Source organism: Hyperolius riggenbachi, chromosome 2 (genome assembly GCF_040937935.1).
Source record: "Hyperolius riggenbachi isolate aHypRig1 chromosome 2, aHypRig1.pri, whole genome shotgun sequence".
Classification (NCBI taxonomy): Eukaryota; Metazoa; Chordata; class Amphibia; order Anura; family Hyperoliidae; genus Hyperolius; species Hyperolius riggenbachi.
This window is the reverse complement of record NC_090647.1, coordinates 531,361,644-531,382,649: the sequence shown is the minus strand read 5'-3', so window position 1 is coordinate 531,382,649 and position 21,006 is coordinate 531,361,644. Positions and strand designations below refer to the sequence as shown.

At 45.5% G+C, this 21,006-nt stretch overlaps 1 protein-coding gene and 1 long non-coding RNA gene across 2 annotated transcripts in view; one reads left to right on the top strand and one right to left on the bottom strand.

Moving 5' to 3' along the window:
- The window catches only part of LOC137547264 (uncharacterized), a 62,321-nt gene that overhangs the window by 30,662 nt on the left and 10,653 nt on the right, over positions 1 to 21,006 (top strand). The window lies entirely within an intron of this gene.
- Positions 1 to 21,006, bottom strand: part of PROS1 (protein S) — a 120,655-nt gene that overhangs the window by 94,467 nt on the left and 5,182 nt on the right. Inside the window, exon 2 of the mRNA XM_068270661.1 lies at positions 378 to 535. Coding sequence (XP_068126762.1) covers positions 378 to 535 — 158 coding nt within the window. The remainder of the gene's footprint in view (positions 1 to 377; positions 536 to 21,006) is intronic.

Genomic DNA, 21,006 nt, shown 5'->3' with positions numbered 1-21,006 from the left:
CTTCAAAAGGAAAGAAATATGGCATCCTCCATAGCCCTCCTGTTACAGATATCCTTTAAATGCAGTAGCCAATTACAAAAAAGAAAAACGCAATTTAAAAAAATGCATGTAAAGACGTATTCCCCTGTGTCTCCAGTGAGAACATTATGTGCTATTTACATGAGTTTTTGAAAACCATGCAGCAAGTTGTGCATTTTCAAAAACGCACACTGTAGAATGCACATATATGCATTCTTACATGTGGTCCATAGACTTGCATTAGCGGCAAAAACTTTAGCGTCTTCTGCAATGCTGGTTTTCCTGCCTAGTGTGTTCCCAGCCTCACTCAATACAACAACTACAAATTCCAAGGAGGAGAATCCATCATCTCTATTTACTGTTTCGGGGGTGTTTTCGAATATCTCTCGGGCTTCTTCCTTATTGCACAGCTCCTCCACACATTCCCGCTCCAGATCTCCCCGCTTGCTCTCTTCGAAGAAGGAATTCGCTCTTCGTTTTCTTGACAGAAACTGTGAGGCGCTCTGAGAAGACAAAACTGTGCAGAAAAAAAATATGTTCATATTCAGTTATTTATTTTTTTAAAGAAAAAAAAAATCTGTTCATTTTCTGTTTTTATGCCAACATAATATTTTTCACGTTATTGCCACAAGTAATATCAGGGCCCTTTCACACCGGGGCAGTGCGTTTTTTTTTTATCGCACCTCAGCGCCGTGCAATGAAAGTCTATGGCGACTTTCATATTGTGACAATACGGTGTGACGCAAGTGACGTTTTCGCCACATCACTGACGCAGGTCAAGAACTACGTTACCACGCAGCTTCTGCATCGAGTTGCGGCGATCTGTGTCGGCCCGGAAGTCATGTTAGTCTACGGTGGCGTAGTGGTTAGTGCTCTCGCCTTGCAGCACTGGGTCCCCAGTTCCCAGCCCCCAGAGTCCCAGCCAGGTCAGCATCTGCAAGGAGGTTGCATGTTCTCCCCGTGTCTGTGTGGGTTTCCTCCGGGCCCTCCGGTTTCCTCACACACCCCAAAAACATACAGATAAGTTAATTGGTATCCCTTAAATTGGCCCTGGACTATGATACATACACTACACAATACATACATAGACATGTGACTATGGTAGGGATTATACTTTGTACAGTGCTGTGGAATATGTTGACGCTATATAAATACTTAAAATAAATAATCAAGATTGAAAGTGTGTACCATTCTTAAAGAGGAATTTCAGCCTAAACAAAAATACTGTCATTAAGTTACATTAGTTATGCTAATTGAAATTCTTAGGTAGTATAATCTCTTATCCACCCTGTTTTAAAAGAACAGGCAAACGTTTGTGATTTCATGGGGGCAGACATCTTTTTCATGGGGGCAGACATCTTTTTGGTTGAAAGGAGATGACAGGGAGCATGAGACACAGTTCTAACTGTCCTGTGGCCTGATCACCCCTCCCAGCTGCACACGCTAGGCTTCAAATCTCAAATTCAAAATTCAAAACGAAAAAAATTGCACCAAAACAGCAGAACGAGAACAACAATATCAGAAATCCTATCATGCTTTGCACAGCATTGGGGAAAAAATGCCTTGGCAGTTTTCTTCTGTGCAGCTAAAAATGAGGCTTGGGTAAGAAAAACAAAGTTCTGATGCTGTGAAGCTGTTAAAGAAACACCAAGCCTTTTCAGTGCTGCTGAGTAGATTTTTAGTCTGGAGGTTCACTTTAAGACTAGGTTCACAGTGGAATTTTATTGTTCTGCATTATAAAGTCATATAACGCAGTTTACCGTACTGCGATGTTAAGGCTACATGGTGTATCTGTTTTTACTGCAGAGTGTATTTTGACTATTTTTTTTAACCATCTTTTTATTAAAGTAGCAGAAAGTGAACAAAATTTGCCATTCAACATCAGAGTTATACAGAAATTCACTTTACATGCTAACAAATTTTCCATTATACACATGTCTGAGAAAATATTGAGTTTAGGTATATATCAATAGCAAAGTGTCTAATTAGTTAGACCAAAGTGGTCAATGATCTAAATTTTTCTTTTATATTGTGCATAATTTCAAGAACATATTTCCACCTTGTTATACAGGTAATTTCTCTGTAAGTAGTAAATACAGCTTTTTCTCAGACGTATATCCATTAGTATAAACAAAACTAAAATCAAAATCAAACTGGTTCCCCATATCCCAACGAAACCCCAGTCCAATCCCCAATCCACCCCACCAATGTCTCAATCACTTGTGATGAAGATAATTACATTTCTAGGCCTCCTAAGTATCCCACTATCTTAGCCTTCAAATACCATGTAGTATCTTCAAAGGGTTTCATAATTTGAATTATCTGTTCTTTTGTATAACATTTTTCAATAAAGACTTGCCATGTATTAAAACATTTCTGGACTGTCTTAGATGTATGTCTTTCTATATTGAGTCTTTCCATGTGGAGAAGGTGGTCAAGAAGAACTAAAACATCTTGGGCCTGATTCACAAAGCGGTGCTAACAGTTAGCACACTGGTGAAAAGCCCTTTATCACGCCTAAACTCAGTTTAGGCATGATAAGTTTAAGTGTGATAAGTTTAGGTGTGTTAATTTTAGGTGTGATAAGTTTAGGCGTGATAAGTTTAGGCGTGATAAATTTAAGCACCAACTGGGTTAGCACCGCAGTGCACAGCTGATCAAAAGTTTTGCGCTAGCAAAGTCTGGTGCACTTCGCATAGAGTTTAATGGCGCTGCTTTGCATGCGGGACTTTGCGCGTGATCTAAACTTATCTAAACTTATCATGCCTAAACTTATCACGCCTAAACTTATCACGCCTAAACTGGCTTTTCACCAGCGTGGTGCAATGGTTATCACACCTAAATAGAGTTGGGCCGAACCTCCGATTTTAGGTTCGCGAACCGGGTTCGCGAACTTTCGCGGAAGGTTCGGTTCGCGTTAAAGTTCGCGAACCGCAATAGACTTCAATGGGGATGCGAACTTTGAAAAAAAAAAAAATTATGCTGGCCACAAAAGTGATGGAAAAGATGTTTCAAGGGGTCTAACACCTGGAGGGGGGCATGGCGGAGTGGGATACACGCCAAAAGTCACCGGGAAAAATCTGGATTTGACGCAAAGCAGCGTTTTAAGGGCAGAAATCACATTGAATGCTAAATGACAGGCCTAAAGTGCTTTAAAACATCTTGCATGTGTATACATCAATCAGGGAGTGTAATTAAGGTACTGCTTCACACTGACACACCAAACTCCACTGAACAGAACAGGTATGCAGTGGCGGGTTCACTGAACAGAACAGGTATGCAGTGGCGGGTCCACTGAACAGGTATACAGTGGCGGGTCCACTGAACAGAACAGGTATGCAGTGGCGGGTTCACTAAACAGGTATACAGTGGCGGGTCCACTGAACAGAACAGGTATGCAGTGGCGGGTTCACTAAACAGGTATACAGTGGCGGGTCCACTGAACAGAACAGGTATGCAGTGGCGGGTTCACTGAACAGAACAGGTATGCAGTGGCGGGTCCACTGAACAGGTATACAGTGGCGGGTCCACTGAACAGAACAGGTATGCAGTGGCGGGTTCACTAAACAGGTATACAGTGGCGGGTCCACTGAACAGAACAGGTATGCAGTGGTGGGTTCACAGAACAGGTATGCAGTGGCAGGATCAATGAACAGGTATGCAGTGGCAGGATCACTGAACAGGTATGCAGTGGCAGGATCAATGAACAGGTATGCAGTGGCAGGATCAATGAACAGGTATGCAGTGGCAGGATCAATGAACAGGTATGCAGTGGCAGGATCACTGAACAGGTATGCAGTGGCAGGATCAATGAACAGGTATGCAGTGGCAGGATCAATGAACAGGTATGCAGTGGCAGGATCAATGAACAGGTATGCAGTGGCAGGATCAATGAACAGGTATGCAGTGGCAGGATCACTGAACAGGTATGCAGTGGCAGGATCAATGAACAGGTATGCAGTGGCAGGATCAATGAACAGGTATGCAGTGGCAGGATCAATGAACAGGTATGCAGTGGCAGGATCAATGAACAGGTATGCAGTGGCAGGATCAATGAACAGGTATGCAGTGGCAGGATCAATGAACAGGTATGCAGCCAGGGACAAGCTAAGGCTAACTAATCTTTCCCTATGAGAGACTGCAGTAGCTCGCCCTACTCTAACTAATGCAGGCACACGAGTGGCCACGGCCGCCGCTGCCTGCCTATATAAGGGGGGGTGGGGCTCTAGGGGCTAGTGTAGCCTAATTGGCTACACTGGGCCTGCTGACTGTGATGTAGAGGGTCAAAGTTGACCCTCAGTGCATTATGGGGCGAACCGCAATGGGGCGAACTTTTCCGCAATAAAGTTCGCGTGCGGTACCCGCACGCGAACCACCTAGGTTCGCGCGAACCAGGTTCGCCGGCGAACCGTTCGGCCCAACTCTACACCTAAAGTCTCTAACTGGGTTAGCACCGCTTTGTGAATCAAGCCCCGTGTGTGGTGGGGGAAGATAGATCCAGCCATTTTTTCATTACTGCTTTTTTGATGCTAGCAGTAACAAATGTTCCCATTTGGTAATTGAGGTAGATTTTTCATTTTCTACCCGAGATAAGCTGTGAAACAGGCAGAGAAGAAGATCAGGTGTTCTCTGCATTTTACAGTATAAAGAGAATTTAGGAATGTAACTACCGTTGACCAGAATGCTTGTATATTGGGGCATTGCCAAAGCATATGGTTGAGTGTGGGGTTAGGATCATTACATTTAGGGCATGGATTAAGGGGGGTCCCATCACCATGTCTATATGGGCCTTTTATGGGAATATCAGCTCTATAGAGCGTTTTTAAATACATTTCTCGCCAGACTTCTGCTACCATAGTTTTGCGCACTTCCGACCACCCCGTTTTTGCAACTTCAAAGAAGGTATCTTTGGTCATTTCTAAAGTCGCATCTACACGCGTAGATGCGGCCGCAATCTGGCTGCTCGATTAGCCGCCGGATTGCCTCTTCCGCGTGCCTGCCGCGTCCCCGCTCGCCACGCGTGCGCCGGATTCGATTCCCCGCTCGTCCCCGCCGGCGCCGCTTATCTTCCGCTCGATTCCCTGCCATTGTCCCCTCGCGGGGAGCGAGCAGGGAATCGGCGGTACGGAGATCTGTCCTATCGGATCTTATCAATCGAGCCGCATCAGCGGCTCCATTGATAAGGAACATCGCGGCCGCATCTACGCGTGTAGATGCGGCTTCATAGTTCTGTCCATTTTTGTAGGTGTAGATAGTGGTCCTTGCGGTGTATTTGGGTCTCACTCAAAAAGCCATATAACCATGACAATGATTGTTTGGTTTTAGGGTTATTGAAAAGATCTTCACAATGAGAATTAGAAGCCACTGATCCATCTTTCCCCATTCCCCAGTATTCCCAGTACATAACACTGGACTTGTTGGTAATAGAAAATATGTAGCTTAGGTAAGGCAAATTTCTTTGCCACCGCCTCAAAAGGTAAAAAGGATCTATCCTGGCTCAAAAAAGCCCCCAATTGAGTTATCCACCTTTTTCCCAATCACTATAGACCTTATGTATGTCACCCAGCTTAAATCCTGGGTGCCCTCGAAAAGGCATTGTCGGCGAAATATAGCCCTGCAGACCATATTTCCTTCTTACTCCTCTCCAAGTGATTAACGTATCACGAATTAGGACATTTTTCTTTACATGGTCAGGGAGTTGCCTTAGTGGTGTGTGCAAGACTCCAATGGGAGAGTAAGGGTAGAATATTTATTTATCTATAATAGTAGGGGTGTAATAGCTAGTGTTTCCCAGCCAATCTCTAATACGACGGGATATAGCAGCCAGGTTATAAGATCTCAGGTCAGGGAAATTGAGGCCTAGATTATTAGTAGACGCTTTGAGCTTTGCTAGGGCAATTCTACGTTTTTTGACTTCCAAAGGAAAAGAATAAACGCTGTTTCAAGGGTTTTTTTTATCTTTATGCTTAAGTAAGATGGGTAAAGTTTATAGAGGGTATAATAATCGTACAAAACTAAACATTTTTATCAAATGTACCCTGCCTGTTAGGGACAAGGTGAGATGCTCCCAATTGTGTAATTCATTTGTGATTTTTTTTTATTAGAGGGGAATAATTTAAATTGTATAATTGGTCAATCTGTCTGGGAATTTTAATGCCCAGGAATGTTATGAAAGAGTTACGGTAGGAAATTTTAAGAGAATCCAGCCAGGGGTGGACTTGTGGTACATATCTAGGAGAGAGGAACATAAACTCGCTTTTATGGTAGTTTATACGAAAGCCAGACAATCTGCCAAAAAGTTGTATGTGGGATATTGTATTGTCCAGGTCTCTTTCTGGATAGGCCAAAAATAATAGGGCATCATCAGCAAAAGGCGCGGAGAACATCTTTTGTGAGCCTACTGGTATACCCTCGAAAATATTGTTCTGAGAAAAGGAGCGTGCCAGGGGTTCCAAGGATAGGTTGAAAATAAGTGGGGATAAAGGACAACCCTGGCGAACTCCCCTTCCCAAGACAAATTAGTGGCTCATAGCACCCATCAAAGAGATCCGAGCTGGAGGGTTGACATGCATAAGGTCCATATATGAACAAAAAATTTTGACTAACACTCTAAAACCTAGCTGGGGTCTCTGTTTACATATATAGTGTCACATGATGCCTTTGCAGGCTCTGCTATCTGTGCTCTGCAGGTACCTCTTCCCTCCTTGTTTATCCAGTAATGGAATACAAGGATGACTCTGCAGCATCCTCTCTCTATTAGCCAAGCACAATAGCTTAACTGATAAATATCAACACCACCGTCATGGAGGCAGCTGTCATTGCTGGAAGGCATAAAGGCCTGCAGAGGACAGATGTTGCCGTCTCCTAAATCACAGTTACAGAGATGCCTCCTGGTGCTCCAATTAAATGTACACACAGCGAAGTCATCTGCCAACACTTTGCATTCCTCAAACTGACCAGGCCAACCCAACCGGAGAGCAGAGTGGACAAATGGACATGTATTTGTATTACTTAGGGCTGATGGTTCTGGGACGTTAAAGGATACCAGAGCTGAACTATTTATTAAAAATGAAGGAGGGGTCCAACCTCATGCCCACCACTCCCCATTGTGTGCACGACAGCATGATGACATTATTGTGCCGTCGTGCGCACGCGCAGAGCTCTCCTGGCCGCACGCACCTGCGCACTACCGCCTGACTCCAATGACCTGGACTGAGCGGCGGCGGAGGATTTTGAGTACAAAGGAGGGGGCGGAGAACAGGGGGGAGCAGTGAAAATAAGGATGGCATCTAATATATGCCTGCTCCCCCATTTTTAATAAATAGTAATAAATAGTTCATTTCTGGTACAATAAATCATGGAATTGCATATGGACACAGGTGTTTAGGTGGCTACACTTGTTCCGGGTGTGAAGATCCTGATGGCCACACTTGTTTTATGACCCTTGCGAGATGGTTCCCCATGAATTGCAGCTACGCCACTGTTTCCATCTAATTGTAACTTTTGAGAAATCTGACAAATGTATCATGTGCTTGGGTTCAATCGTTCCCCAATGAAAAAAAAAAAAAAAAAAAAACTTGCTTGGATCTATACATCAAACAATTTATACAAACTATCCTGCTCCATTCAATCTTCAGAAAAACTGATAGAATTTTCCACCACTCATGATCAGTTCAACCACATTTCTCATTGAATTTTTTTTAGAGCTTTCAGATTTTCTATATCACCAATTGTTTTTAGCCCGAAAAAAGTAAGGGGGAAGGGGTGGAGGGGGCATCAAATGCTTTTTTGTATTGTGTATGGCCACTTTGAGGGCCCCTTAACACTATGGCGTAGCGGTAAGCAACTTTACCGTAAGAGGGTACTAAGTCAATGACAGTCTTTGTAGACTTTCACACTTAAAGTGGATCCGAGATGAACTTTTACTCATTGCATAATTGTGTTCCTTTCCTATTGTTTATAGGGCATTCCTCAAGCCAAATACTTTTTTGTTTTTGTTTTAATACTCTAATTCCCTATAAACTAAACAAGCCACGCCCACAGGTTTTCAGAGAGCCAAGGCACTTTAAGACAGTAGCAAGGGCTCATAGGAGCTGAGTCTGGGCAGGAGGAGGGGGAGGTGTTACTAGCCAGAGATTTCAGAGGCAGAGGGGAGGAGGGAGAATTAGGTTTTTTTGCTCAAGATGCAGATAAGCCTGCCTCTGTGTTATGTTTTCAAACAACATGGCTGCTGTCACTGTATCACAGGAAGACATAATCATATTCTATTAAAGCTGTTTACAGCTAGATTTGCTGTGTTATCTATCTAAACTTTAGATAAGATAGATAGACAAGTTACTTGTTATAGTTAGTTTTTCATCTCGGATCCGCTTTAAAGAGAAACCGTGACCAAGGATAGAACTTCATCCCAATCAGTACCTGATACCCCCTTTCTCTATGAGAAATCTTTTCCTTTTCTCAAACGGATCAACCCCTTCCACAGTAGGATGTCAGGGCCATGGTCCTGACAGTTTCCTGTCTGTGAACCTCATTGCATTGTGGGAAATAACAGCTGTTTTACTGTTTACAGCTGTTTCCAACTGCCAAAAAAGCAGGCAGCTTCTTCTTCCACTAACATCACCTGCCAGCAGTAAAAATGTCACCATGTGATAAATGTCAGAATGTAAATCAGGGAGAGGAAACATTTTACAATGGGCAAACTAAATGACTAAATCATTTATACATAATTATTGTAAAAATGAAGCACCTTTTTTATTACATTATTTTCACTGGATTTCCTCTCTAAGGCTCATACACACTACAAGAGCCTTTTCTGAGCGCTTGTGATTTGAAAAGCTCTTGCTAATGTAATGCTATGGGTGTCATCCCACTTGGGCAAAGTGATTTTATGAAAATCCCCCATAGTATTGCCTTAGCTAGAGCCTTTTAAATAACTAGTGCTTAAAAAGCTCTTGCAGTGTCAATCGGCCCTTAATGTGATGTGGTGAGACGGAAGTAGTCAAATCACCGCAATCCCGATGCAAAGCCAACAGTGCGTTACCGTATGATCCTTGCCTACAAGCATGGATTATGCAGTAATGCAAGTCTATCGCTATGCAGTAAGAGTAAACGACGGAGCACGACGTGACGCAGTGAGCATGCTCGGATTGACGGGAATTCCGGTGATGTACTTCCTGCCCGGCAGGGAATACATCACTGAATAAGGGCGGGCTTACGCATATGACCCTGTCGGCACTCTCTGCACACAGGGTCATTTAAAATACTGACTCATGCGGTGTGGTGATCCCATGGCATGGAATCCCGGCAACGTACAAGTGTAAAAGCAGCTTAAAGGACACCTGAACTGAAAGGGGTATGAAAGCTGCCATATTAATTTCCTTTAAAACAATGCCCATGCCTGGCTTTCCTGCCAATTATGTGCCTTTTAATACTTTAGCTATAGACCCTGGCTCAGAACACGATCAGGTGCTGTGACTGAAGTCTGGAGTAGTTGCGTGCTTGTTTCAGGAGTGGGATCCAACAGAGGCAGTCTTAGAATACATGGGGCCTGGAACTAGTGTCATATGCAGGGCCTAGAGCCAGAATATAGTTGCCCCCAGTATAGGTAGCCAGCTATAGGTGCCCCCAGTATAGGTAACCAGGTATAGTTACCACCAGTATTGGTAGCCAAATATAGTTGCCCCCAGTGTAGGTAGCCTGCTATAGGTGCCCCCAGTATAGGTAGCCAGGTATAGTTATCACCAGTATTGGTAGCCAAATATAGTTGCCCTCAATATAGGTAGCCAGCTATAGGTGCCCCCAGTATAGGTAGCCAGGTAAAGTTGCCACCAGTATTGCTAGCCAAATATAGTTTATCCCAGTATAGATTTCCAGATATAGGTGCCCCCAGTATAGTTGGCCAGGTATAGTTGCCCCAGTTTAGGTAGCCAGCTATAGGTGACCCCAGTATAGGTAGCCAGGTATAGTTACCCCCAGTATAGGTAGCCAAATATAGTTGCCCCAGTATAAAGTTGCCAGATATAGGTGCCCCCAGTATAGGTGGCAAGGTATAGTTGCCCCAGTTTAGGTAGCCAGCTATAGGTGACCCCAGTATAGGTAGCCAGGTATAGTTACCCCCAGTATAGGTAGCCAGATATAGTTGCCACCAGTATAGGTTGCCAGATATAGGTGCCCCCAGTATAGGTGGCCAGGTATAGTTGCCCCAGTTTAGGTAGCCAAGAGTAGTTGCCTCCAGTATAGGTATCCAGCTATAGGTGCCCCCAATATAGGTAGTCAAGTATAATTGCCCCAGTATAGGTAGCAAACTATAGGTGCCCCCAGTATAGGTAGCCAGGCATAGGTTCTCCCAGTACAGGTAGCCAGCTATAGGTGTCCCCAGTATAGGTAGCCAGTTATAAGTGCCCCCAGAATAGATAGCCAAGCATAGGTGCCCCCAGTATAGGAAGGCAGGTATAGGTATCCCCAGTATAGGTAGCCAGCTACAGGTGCCCCCAGTATAGGTAGCCAGCTACAGGTGCCCCCAGTATAGGTAGCCAGCTACAGGTGCCCCCAGTATAGGTAGCCAGCTATAGATGCCCCCAGCATAGGTGGCATCTATAGGTGCCCCAAGGTAGCCTGAAAGGGGGAGCAGCGCAGAGGGGCCCAACTCCCCCCCCCCCCCCCTTTTCAGCTAGGGCCTCCCTTCCACACAGAAATTAGCACAGTGGCAGCTGGCGGGGAACGACTCACCTCTTCCTGGTACCAGGCGACTGACTTCTGCATGTCACTGGTCTTCTCAGTCTTGAATGCTGTTCACTGTACTTCTGCCAGTCAGGGAGTACAGTGAGCGGCGTTGCAGACCTAGAAGACCAGTGGCACGCAGAGCTCCGGCGTCTGGAAACAGGAAGAGCTGAGTCGTTCCCCGCCCACTGCCACTGCGTTTATTTCTGAAGGCCCCCCTTCTCTCCTGCTGTGTGCCTGCTTCTCCCCCTTCCTGCGCCGCTATCCCCCTGCACGTGGCTCAGGGCCCCCTTCAGCGCGACATTTTGATATGGTGTTCCTACTCTTTGCATGAATATCTATAAATGTAAAAGGTAACTGCAGTAATTGTTTTCTTCTCTGTGGTGCATTTCCCCTGCCCTGACCTCTATAGTGGTGTGTAGGAGAGGACAGCTCCTTTATTAGCTATGTAAAGGAATGCTGACACTTCTGCCCTGGCCATCCCCTCCTCTGCCTCCATGTACAAGCATATCTTACCACCCTCACTAACCTGCCTCCCTGTACAGGCATCCCTTACCTCCCCCACTAACCTGCCTCCCTGTAGTGGCATCCCTTACCACCCTCACTAACCTGCCTCCCTGTACAGGCATCCCTTACCGCCCACACTAACCTGCCTTCCTGTTCAAGCATCCCTTACCTCCCCCCACTAACCTGCCTCCCTGTACAGGCATCCCTTACCACCCTCACTAACCTGCCTCCCTGTACAGGCATCCCTTACCTTCCCCACTAACCTGCCTCCCTGTACAGGCATCCCTTACCTTCCCCCACTAACCTGCCTCCCTGTACAGGCATCCTTTACCTCCCCCACTAACCTGCCTCCCTGTACAGGCATCCCTTACCACCCTCACTAACCTGCCTCCCTGTACAGGCATCCCTTACCTCCCCTACTAACCTGCCTCCCTGTAGTGGTATCCCTTACCTCCCCCCACTACCTCCCCCACTAACCTGCCTCCCTGTACAGGCATCCCTTACCTCCCCCCACTACCTCCCCCACTAACCTGCCTCCCTGTACAGGCATCCCTTACCTCCCCCACTAACCTGCCTCCCTGTACAGGCATCCCTTACCTCCCCCACTAACCTGCCTCCCTGTACAGGCACCCCTTACCTCCCCCACTAACCTGCTTTCCTGTACAGGCATCCCTTACCTCCCCCCACTACCTCCCCCACTAACCTGCCTCCCTGTACAGGCATCCCTTACCTCCCCCACTAACCTGCCTCCCTGTACAGGCATCTCTTACCTCCCCCCACTACCTCCCCCACTAACCTGCCTCCCTGTACAGGCATCCCTTACCTCCCCCCTACTACCTCCCCCACTAACCTGCCTCCCTGTACAGGCATCCCTTACCTCCCCCACTAACCTGCCTCCCTGTACAGGCATCCCTTACATCCCCCACTAACCTGCCTCCCTGTACAGGCATCACTTGCCTCCCCCACTAACCTGCCTCCCTGTACAGGCATCCCTTACCTCCCCCACTAACCTGCCTCCCTGTACAGGCATCCCTTACCTCCCCTCCTCTTTAATCAAAGACTTGTAGCAGAATAACTTTCGCGCTCAAATGTATAGGAAATTTTACTTTATTTGAAAAAGGTCAGCACAGAAAGTTAAAAAAGTAATTTTTTTGACAAAATTCATGTCTTTTTTGATGAATATAATAAAAAGTAAAACTCGCAGCAGCAATCAAATAGCACCAAAAGAAAGCTGTATTAGTGACAAGAAAAGGAGGTAAAATTCATTTAGGTGGTAGGTTGTATGACCGAGCAATAAACCGTGAAAGCTGCAGTGGTCTGAATAGAGAAAAAGGCTCTGGTCCTTAAGGGGCGAAAAGACTGTGGTCCTCAAGTGGTTGAACTGCTCCACTGTGCTACTCTGAAGAAAGGGGAGGAGCAGCCCCCAATGGTCGCTAAAGTTACTGTACTTAGTTTGAGACCGTTCAATTAACGTTAAATCTTATTGAACAATTTGGCCCACGACTTAGACTATGTTGTAGATTTTGCCCCGTATGTGGCTGAGTTATACAACCTGAGGTCCTATACAATGAGCATCACTGCTCAAAAAACATAGAATTGAAATGTAAATAAAATGAAAGTACTGTATTTTTTGGACTATAAGACTCACTTTTCCTTCCTCAAAAGTGGGGAAGAAAAGTCACTGCGTCTTATAGTTAAATGCAGGGAGTTCCTGAAACTCCAACCCGCAAATTTGTTGGGGACTCCCTGTACTGTGCCCATGCAGAGGAGGACAAGGGGACAAACGGAGGGCACAAGGGAGGCATAGAGGAGAACACAAGGAGGACAGAGTCGGCCACAAGGGAGACAGAGGAGGACACAGGGAGGCACAAGAGGTACAAGGGGGCATAATCCACAAGATGCCTCTTCACCATGGATGCACCAGGTTTAGTATACATTTTTCCCCTAGTTTATGTCTTCTAAACCTATGTGCGCCTTATGGTCAGGAGTGTCTTATAGTCTGAAAAATACAGTAAATACATAACCACCTAAATATTGTCTGTAACCTTAACCACTGTCCAGGGCTGCGTAATATATGGTGTTTTATAAATACAATAAATAAATAAATAATCAGAATGCATTGATATTACAAGTAACGAGAAGATATCTATGGCATGAAGAAACTACAAAAGAAAAGCAGGGAATACCACTAACAGGGAGATATTACCAATGCATATTTGCTAAAAAGAGGCAGATAGCAATAATAGGAATATAATACCAATGACAGTCAGATATCAATCATAAGTAATGATGCAAAAAACAAGCAGACTGTAACAGGTAGTTTCTAGTGATAAGTAGATAGATAATAATATCACATTGATTTAAAGGGTAGCAGGAAAAAAGGGCGCCGGCTGAGGGTGGACGCAAAGGGCGCCGCCATAGACTCAAATGCAATTATCGTTAATATGGCGAAAAAAGCAGGAAAAAAAGGTGCCGCGATAAATATCGTTAACAGCATTAGAACATTACAGTTTTGAAGTATGTTATCATTTTAGAAGCTTGCAATGTTATAGTTTTTGTCATATTATTTTGTTTGAATGTACAGATTTTACGTTATCAAAGATATCATTTCTATGTGTAAAAGGGTGTTTCTGCAGAGGGAGTGGTTAGTAGGGCTGCACGTTTTTTTGGTTTAAAACCGAAACCGCGGTTCGTGGCAAGACGATCTGCTGATCGTCAGTACCTTCGGTTTTTTGGTCCGCTGTCTGTAATACTTTGCTTCTGGCCCCGCTGTGCGCGGATTGGCCAGAAGCAGTGAATATGTATAAGGGCCTGTTCATACTTGCTGCGTTTGTAGAACGCGTATAAATTCAAAGAAACGCAAGTTGAAAAACGCATGCGTTTTTCTTGCGTTTGAATGCGTTTTCTATTGCGTTTTGCACAAACACGTGACCCAGGGGAAAAAAAAGAATTATGGGAACCGCAGAGGAAAACGGACGCTAAAAACGCAATAGTACGCGTTTTTGATACGCGTCCATAGACTTTCATTGCGTCCGTTTCTATGCGTATCGCACAGAACTGCGTGCAGCAATGCGGATGAGAAACGTATGCGTCTCATACGCATACATGTGAACTACCCCATTGAAAAGCATTACGAGACGTTTCTATGCGTTTTTGGTACCAGTACGCGTTCCCTGAAAACGGCTAGGAACGCATATAGTCTGAACAGGCCCTAAGTGTTAATGGGCGGGGGCGGATCCACTCGAGCGAGCGGCCGGGCACATACAGCATTACCAATCACTGGCTAGCGATGGAATGACGGCAGCGGTAGGCGGAGCTGTATTCCATCATACATATTCACTGCTTCTGGCCAATCCGCGCACAGCGTGGCCAGAAGCAAGGTATTACAGACAGCGAACCGGGCAGTGTGGACCGGATTGGCTAGAAGCAGTGAATATGTATGAGTGTTAATGAGCGGAGGGCGGATCCACTCGAGCGAGCGGCCGGGCACATACAGCAGCATTACCAATCACTGGCTAGCGATGCAATGACGGCAGTGGTAGGCGGAGCTGTACAGAGCATACAGCTCTGCCTACCGCTGCCGCCGTCATTCCATCGCTTGCCATTGATTGGTAATGCTGTATGTGCCCGGCCGCTTGCTCGAGTAGATCCGCCCCCCCACCCCCCGCTCATTAACACTCATACATATTCACTGCTTCTGGCCAATCCGCGCACAGCGGGGCCAGAAGCAAAGTATTACAGACAGCGGACCGGGCAGTGCGGAACCCCCCCCCCCCCCCCAGCATTTGAAAAAAATCGGGGAAGAATCGAAATTGCAATTTCTGAGAGAAAAATTGCAATTTCGATTTTTCCCTAAAATCGTGCATCCCTAGTGGTTAGGATTAGGCACCACCAGGGGGAGTGTTAGGGTTAGGAACCACTCAGGCGGTGGTTCGTTTTAGGCAACACCGGAGGGGGGAGGGATTAGGGATAGGCACCACCAGGCAGAGCAGGGACAAGGTCCTTCAGCACCCAAGGCTGAGACACCAAAGTGCGCCCCTCCATACCGCCCACCCCAGCCGTCACACACTGATTGCTACTAGACTAAGAGGCGCCCCAGGGCCCCCAACCTCCCTAATACCTTAATCTCTAGTTATCTGACTTGCAGTCACTGTCATGTATCCCCTTTTCCTATTTCTTTCTGCTTCAAACACAATTGGGAATGACAACTGAATGAATTGTGCGCCCCCTCCTACACTGCGCCCTGAGGCTGGAGCCTCTCCAGCCTCTGCCTCGGCCCGGCCCTGCCACCAGGGGTGTGGTTAGTGTTAGGCACCGCCGGGGGGTGGTTAGGGTTAGGCACCACCAGGGGGGTGGTTAGTTTTAGGTACGACCAGGGGAGGGTTCTGTGTGAGAGTAGGGTTGGGTTAAGCTGTATTGTTGCATTATCTTTTCGTTATTAGTTTCCATCTGTTTTTACAATTGTATTTATCGTAAACCAAGTTTGACAACAATGTTTATCGTTATCAGAGTACGTTATCCACCTGCGCCATTTTGTTATCCAGCTGGGCCCTTTTTTCAAGGCACCCTTTTTTCATGCACGCATTTAAAGTATGCCTAAGTTTGCATAATGCTGTATATGTGTTATATTTCAAAAGTTCTAAGTGGACAGTTATGACATAAAGGACATAAGGAAAATATTTGCTCGCCTTGCCCTTAAACCAGACCTGAACTCCAGAATGTCCTCTCTTCTCTAAAAGATACACGGCAGCATAATAACTTTTAAAGAAAAACATTTCTTTGTTACATCTGATACAAATCCTAAAATAAATCAGCATTGTTTCTACTTCCTGATTCATGGAAACAGACATATTGTTAACATCCAGTGCTTTCAAATGAGCTTATCTGCCATCTCTGCCATGGCAGTCACGTGACACAGGGGAGAGATCAAATTACAACATGTGAGTAGTCACAGATTAGCCAGGCTAAACTCTCTGAATACACACAGGGTGCATTTCTCTATGTTTTCCTTCTGTCCTTTGCAAGAGTTCAGGTCCACTTTAAAGGGAACTAAGCACCTTCTTTTACCCTGGAATTCCTCCTGGTTTCTAAAGGCCCGTACACATGCTCAACAAAACTGCCTGATTGCCGTCTGACTTTAGTCCGTTTTAGACTGTTGGATGAGAATTAGGCATGTGTACGTGTGCAAACAACTTGACAAACAACGGATAACAGGCATTGCGCCCGGTCCAACTGTCGGATCTATGTCGGTCTACGGTCGTCCGATATTGTGCAGTTGGTCTGTGTGTACAAGTCGTTTGTACGACTGTTAAACTTGTACTCGTTTTCAATGTGTAATCCATGTAATCCGTTGTTACACTATCATGCGCAGTATGTAAATGTAAATGGGTTGGTCGTGCAGACAGGTGGACATACAGGTTGTGCGGTTCGTTGTGTCATGCGGGTGGTCGTTTGTCTGTTGTGGGCTTGTAGAACGCGCTTGCGGCATCTGCATATCTGACAATCATCTGCAGATCTGAAGATCCATCCTGGTGGATCTGAACTGCAGATGATTGTCCGTTAAACAAGGTGTGTATGAGGATCTGCAGATCTCATAGACTATCAATGCATTTTGCAGGAACGGATCTTTTGCAGGAAGAGATCTTTTGCAGATACTGATCGTTTGAATGTGTACAGCATCTTTGTGTGCAGCATGTTTGTGTGCAGCATCTTTGTGTGCAGCATCTTGCAAGATTTCTGTAGATGGGGAGTTCAGCTCAATAGAATAGACTGTGTAGAGTATGGCCAGAGCCGGGACAAGGTCCTCCAGCACCCAAGGCTGAGACACCAAAGTGCGCCCCTCCATCCCTCCACCCCAGCTGTCACACACTGCATGCTATTAGACTAAGGGGCAGCCCAGGGCCCCCAACACCTTAATCTCTAATTATCTGGCTTGCAGTTACTGCCATCTATCCCCTTTTCTTATTTCTTTCTGCTTCAAACACAATTAGGAGTGACAGCTGAATGAGTTGTGCGCCCCCTCCTACACTGCGCCCTGAGGCTGGAGCCTCTCCAGCCTATGCCTCGGCCCGGCCCTGAGTATGGCTCTCATACTACATGGAATGGGGTAAAATTGGTCTGTGATCTTTCATTTTCCAAAGACTTTTATCTCAAGTGTGTATGTAGCCTAAAGGTAGCCGTACACTGGTCGATTTGCCATCAGATTCGACCAACAGATAGATCCCTCTCTGATCGAATCTGATCAGAGAGGGATCATATGGCTGCCTTTACTGCAAACAGATTGTGAATCGATTTAAGCATGAAACCGTTCACAATCTGTGGTGGTGGTGGTGCTGCTGCCGCCACTCCCCCTTCGCATACATTACTTGCTCCGGCCGGCGCGACTCCCCAGGTCTCCGCTGTCTTCTCTGCTCTGGTCTGTTCTCCGGGTCCGGCATGCTTCACTTCTTCCTGTTTGGAGGAAGTTTAAACAGTAGAGCGCCCTCTACTGTTTAAACGTCCTGCTGGGACAAGTAAAAAGTGAAGCATGCCGGACCCAGAGACCAGACCAGAGCGGAGAAGGAGCAGCGGTGACCGGGGTGAGTCGCGCCGGCGGAGCAGGTAATGTATTGCCACTCTATTGCATCGGTCGTCGGGCACTCGAACGCCGCTAGTGACGCGCTCCCTACCCGCAGGCGATCGACGGTAATTTCCGGCACGGAGCGATCGACGGGATCGATCTATTTCGGGACGAAATAGATCGAAATTTAGTGTGTAGCGTGAACGATGTGACAGCAGATTCGATCCCAGTGATCGAATCTTCTGTCGATCGGCGGGGAATCGGCCTAGTGTATGGCCAGCTTAAAGGTGGGTACACACATCAGATAAAAGTCTTTAGAAAATTAAAGATCACAGACCAATTTTACCCCCTTCCATGTAGTATGAGAGCCATACTCTACACAGTCTATTCTATTGAGCTGAACTCCCCATCAGATAAAAATCTTTGCAAGTACACAAATATGCTGTACACATGCAACAGATCAGTATCTGCAAAAGATCTGTTCCTGCTAAAGATCCGCTCCTGCAAAATGCATTCATAGTCTATGATATCTGCAGATCTCATACACACCTTGTTTAACAGACATTCATCTGCAGATCAGATCCACCAGGATGGATGTTTGGATCTGCAGATGAATGTCTGTTAAACAAGGTGTGTATGAGATCTGCAGATATCATAGACTATGAATGCATTTTGCAGGAACGAATCTTTTGCAGGAACAGATGTTTTGCAGATACTGATCTGTTGAATGTGTACAGCATCTGTGTGTGCAGCATCTTGCAAAGATTTTTATCTGATGGGGAGTTCAGCTCCATAGAATAGACAGTGTATAGTATGGCTCTCATACTACATGGAAGGGGGTAAAATTGGTCTGTGATCTTTCATTTTCCAAAGACTTTTATCTGATGTGTGTACCCACCTTATAGTAATCACTCACTGGCTAGCTAGCTGAATACAAGTATTAGACACAGTATAAGAGCAATGTAAGGACTGAAAACGCTCTTGCTGATGTACAATATGGCCTGGAGATGATCCTCTCAGTGCTTTATAAATCAATAATAATAGTGAGGCAACATGCAGCCTCTGAAATATACTTATAGCAGTGGTAAAAGAGCAAATGAAAGCATAATTGGCCTGCAGCGTAGCCAGCGACAATACAAAGGAAATCAGCTGATCTGAGGGGACAACACAAGCTCTGAGCTGAGATCCAGCTGGGATAAACAACAGGATGTCAGGGAACAATAAAGGAACGCGCTGGATACATGGCATCAGTGTTTACAGGCCGTGGTCCAAGCTCTCAGCTGGATCTTCACTTAGATCTCAGGCTACACAGTCCTATGTAGGATTACAACCCTCTCAGACGCTAAGATGCATATAATGCTCTTATATATATTACTCATTAACTATAATCCACAGGAGGAAGTTCCTTAAACCCTGTAAACACGCTAAGACTTTTTTCCTGATTGATTTCAGACTTCAGCTGGGCAGCGTGTTGGCATAGGGGTTAGAACTCTTCCTTGCAATGCTGGGTCTGTGGTTCAAATCCCAGCCAGGTCACTATCTGCACAGAGTTTGTATGTTTTCCCCATGTCTACAAGAGTTTCCTCTGGGTACTCTGATTTCCTCCCACACCCAAAAACATACAGATAAGTTAACTGGCTTCCCCCCTAAATTGGCCCTATGATACATACAATACATAAACATATATGACCATCATAGGGATTAGATTGTGAGCCCTCTGAAGGACAGTTAAAGGAAACCCGAGGTGTAACTGCATACAGAGGCTGGATCTGCCTATACAGCCCAGCCTCTGTTGCTATCCCAAACCCCCCTAAGGTCCCCCTGCACTCTGCAATCCCTCATAAATCACAGGCACGCTGCTGACAAACAGCTTGTCAGAGCTGGCTGTGTTTATCTTTATAGTGTCAGTCTGCTGCTCTCCCCGCCTCCTGCAGAGCTCCGGGCCCCGCCCGCGTCCCTTCCCTCCCCTCTGATTGGAGGGAAGGGACAGGGGCAGGGACCGGAGCTATGCAGGAGGTGGGGGAGAAGCCGAGACTGACACTACAGATGTAAACACAGCCTCACAGCACGGCTGTGATTTATGAGGGATTGCAGAGTGCAGAGGGACCTTAGGGGGGTTTGGAATAGCAACAGAGGCAGGGCTGTATAGGCAGATCCAGCCTCTGTATGCAGATAACATTCTTTAAACACACCTCGGGTTCTCTTTAAAGTGGACCTGCACTCTTGCGCAGTACAGAAGGAGAGTATTGAGAAATGCACCCTGTATGCATTTAGAGAGTTTAATTTCCCCTCATCTGTGACTAAGCACAAGTTGTAATTTGATCCCTCAGCTGTGTCAGAGACTGCTGGGGCAGAGAGATAATAATAAGGTAAATACAAGATGTTAACAATATGTCTGCTTCCTCGAAAGCAGGAAGTAGACAAACTGCAGATTTATAGCAGGATTTGTATCGGCTGTAACAAATAAATATTTTTCTTTAAAGGTCATTATGCTGTTGCTTATCTTTAGAGCAGAGAGGAAGTTCCGAGTTCAGTTCTGCTTTACAAGACAATATACTCTGTACAGCGCTGCGGAAGATGTCGGCGCTTTATAAATACTAAATAATAATAAAGCTGCAATCTGCTCAATTTATTCACTCTGTGAAAAGGATTGTATGGGCTCAAATGATTGGTCTGTGTGAGAATCGGAAGTGAAATCTGCTGCAGGACAATAAGAAAAAACCAATAACTGGATCTTTGATTTGTCATACTGACCAATCAATTGACGCAATGCGCTCTATGCACAATCACACATGCGGTAAGAGATTTTTTACCGCTATAGTACCGCCAGTGATAATTTCCACATTTTTTCCACATTCACTAAAAATGTTCCGCATGTTTCCCGCATGCGGGAACAATGCGTAAAAAACTTTGGGAAACATGCGTAGTTACATAGTAAACATGCGGAAACCATGCGTAAAAAAAGTGGCATAAAAAAACTTTTCAAAAAAAAATTAAAGTCCAGCAAACAGCACTCAAGGCTCCAGACTCCATTTAAGTCAATGGGAAGCGAAATATATCACCAAGTACTAGTAGGTGATAAAAATTTGGTAGTTAAGTCAGAAATAATGCACTTCTTTTTGTTGTGAATTTTGATTTTTTTTTGCGGAAACTACCGACTTTTGCGGACTTTTACCGCATTTTGTACGCATGCAGATAATTAA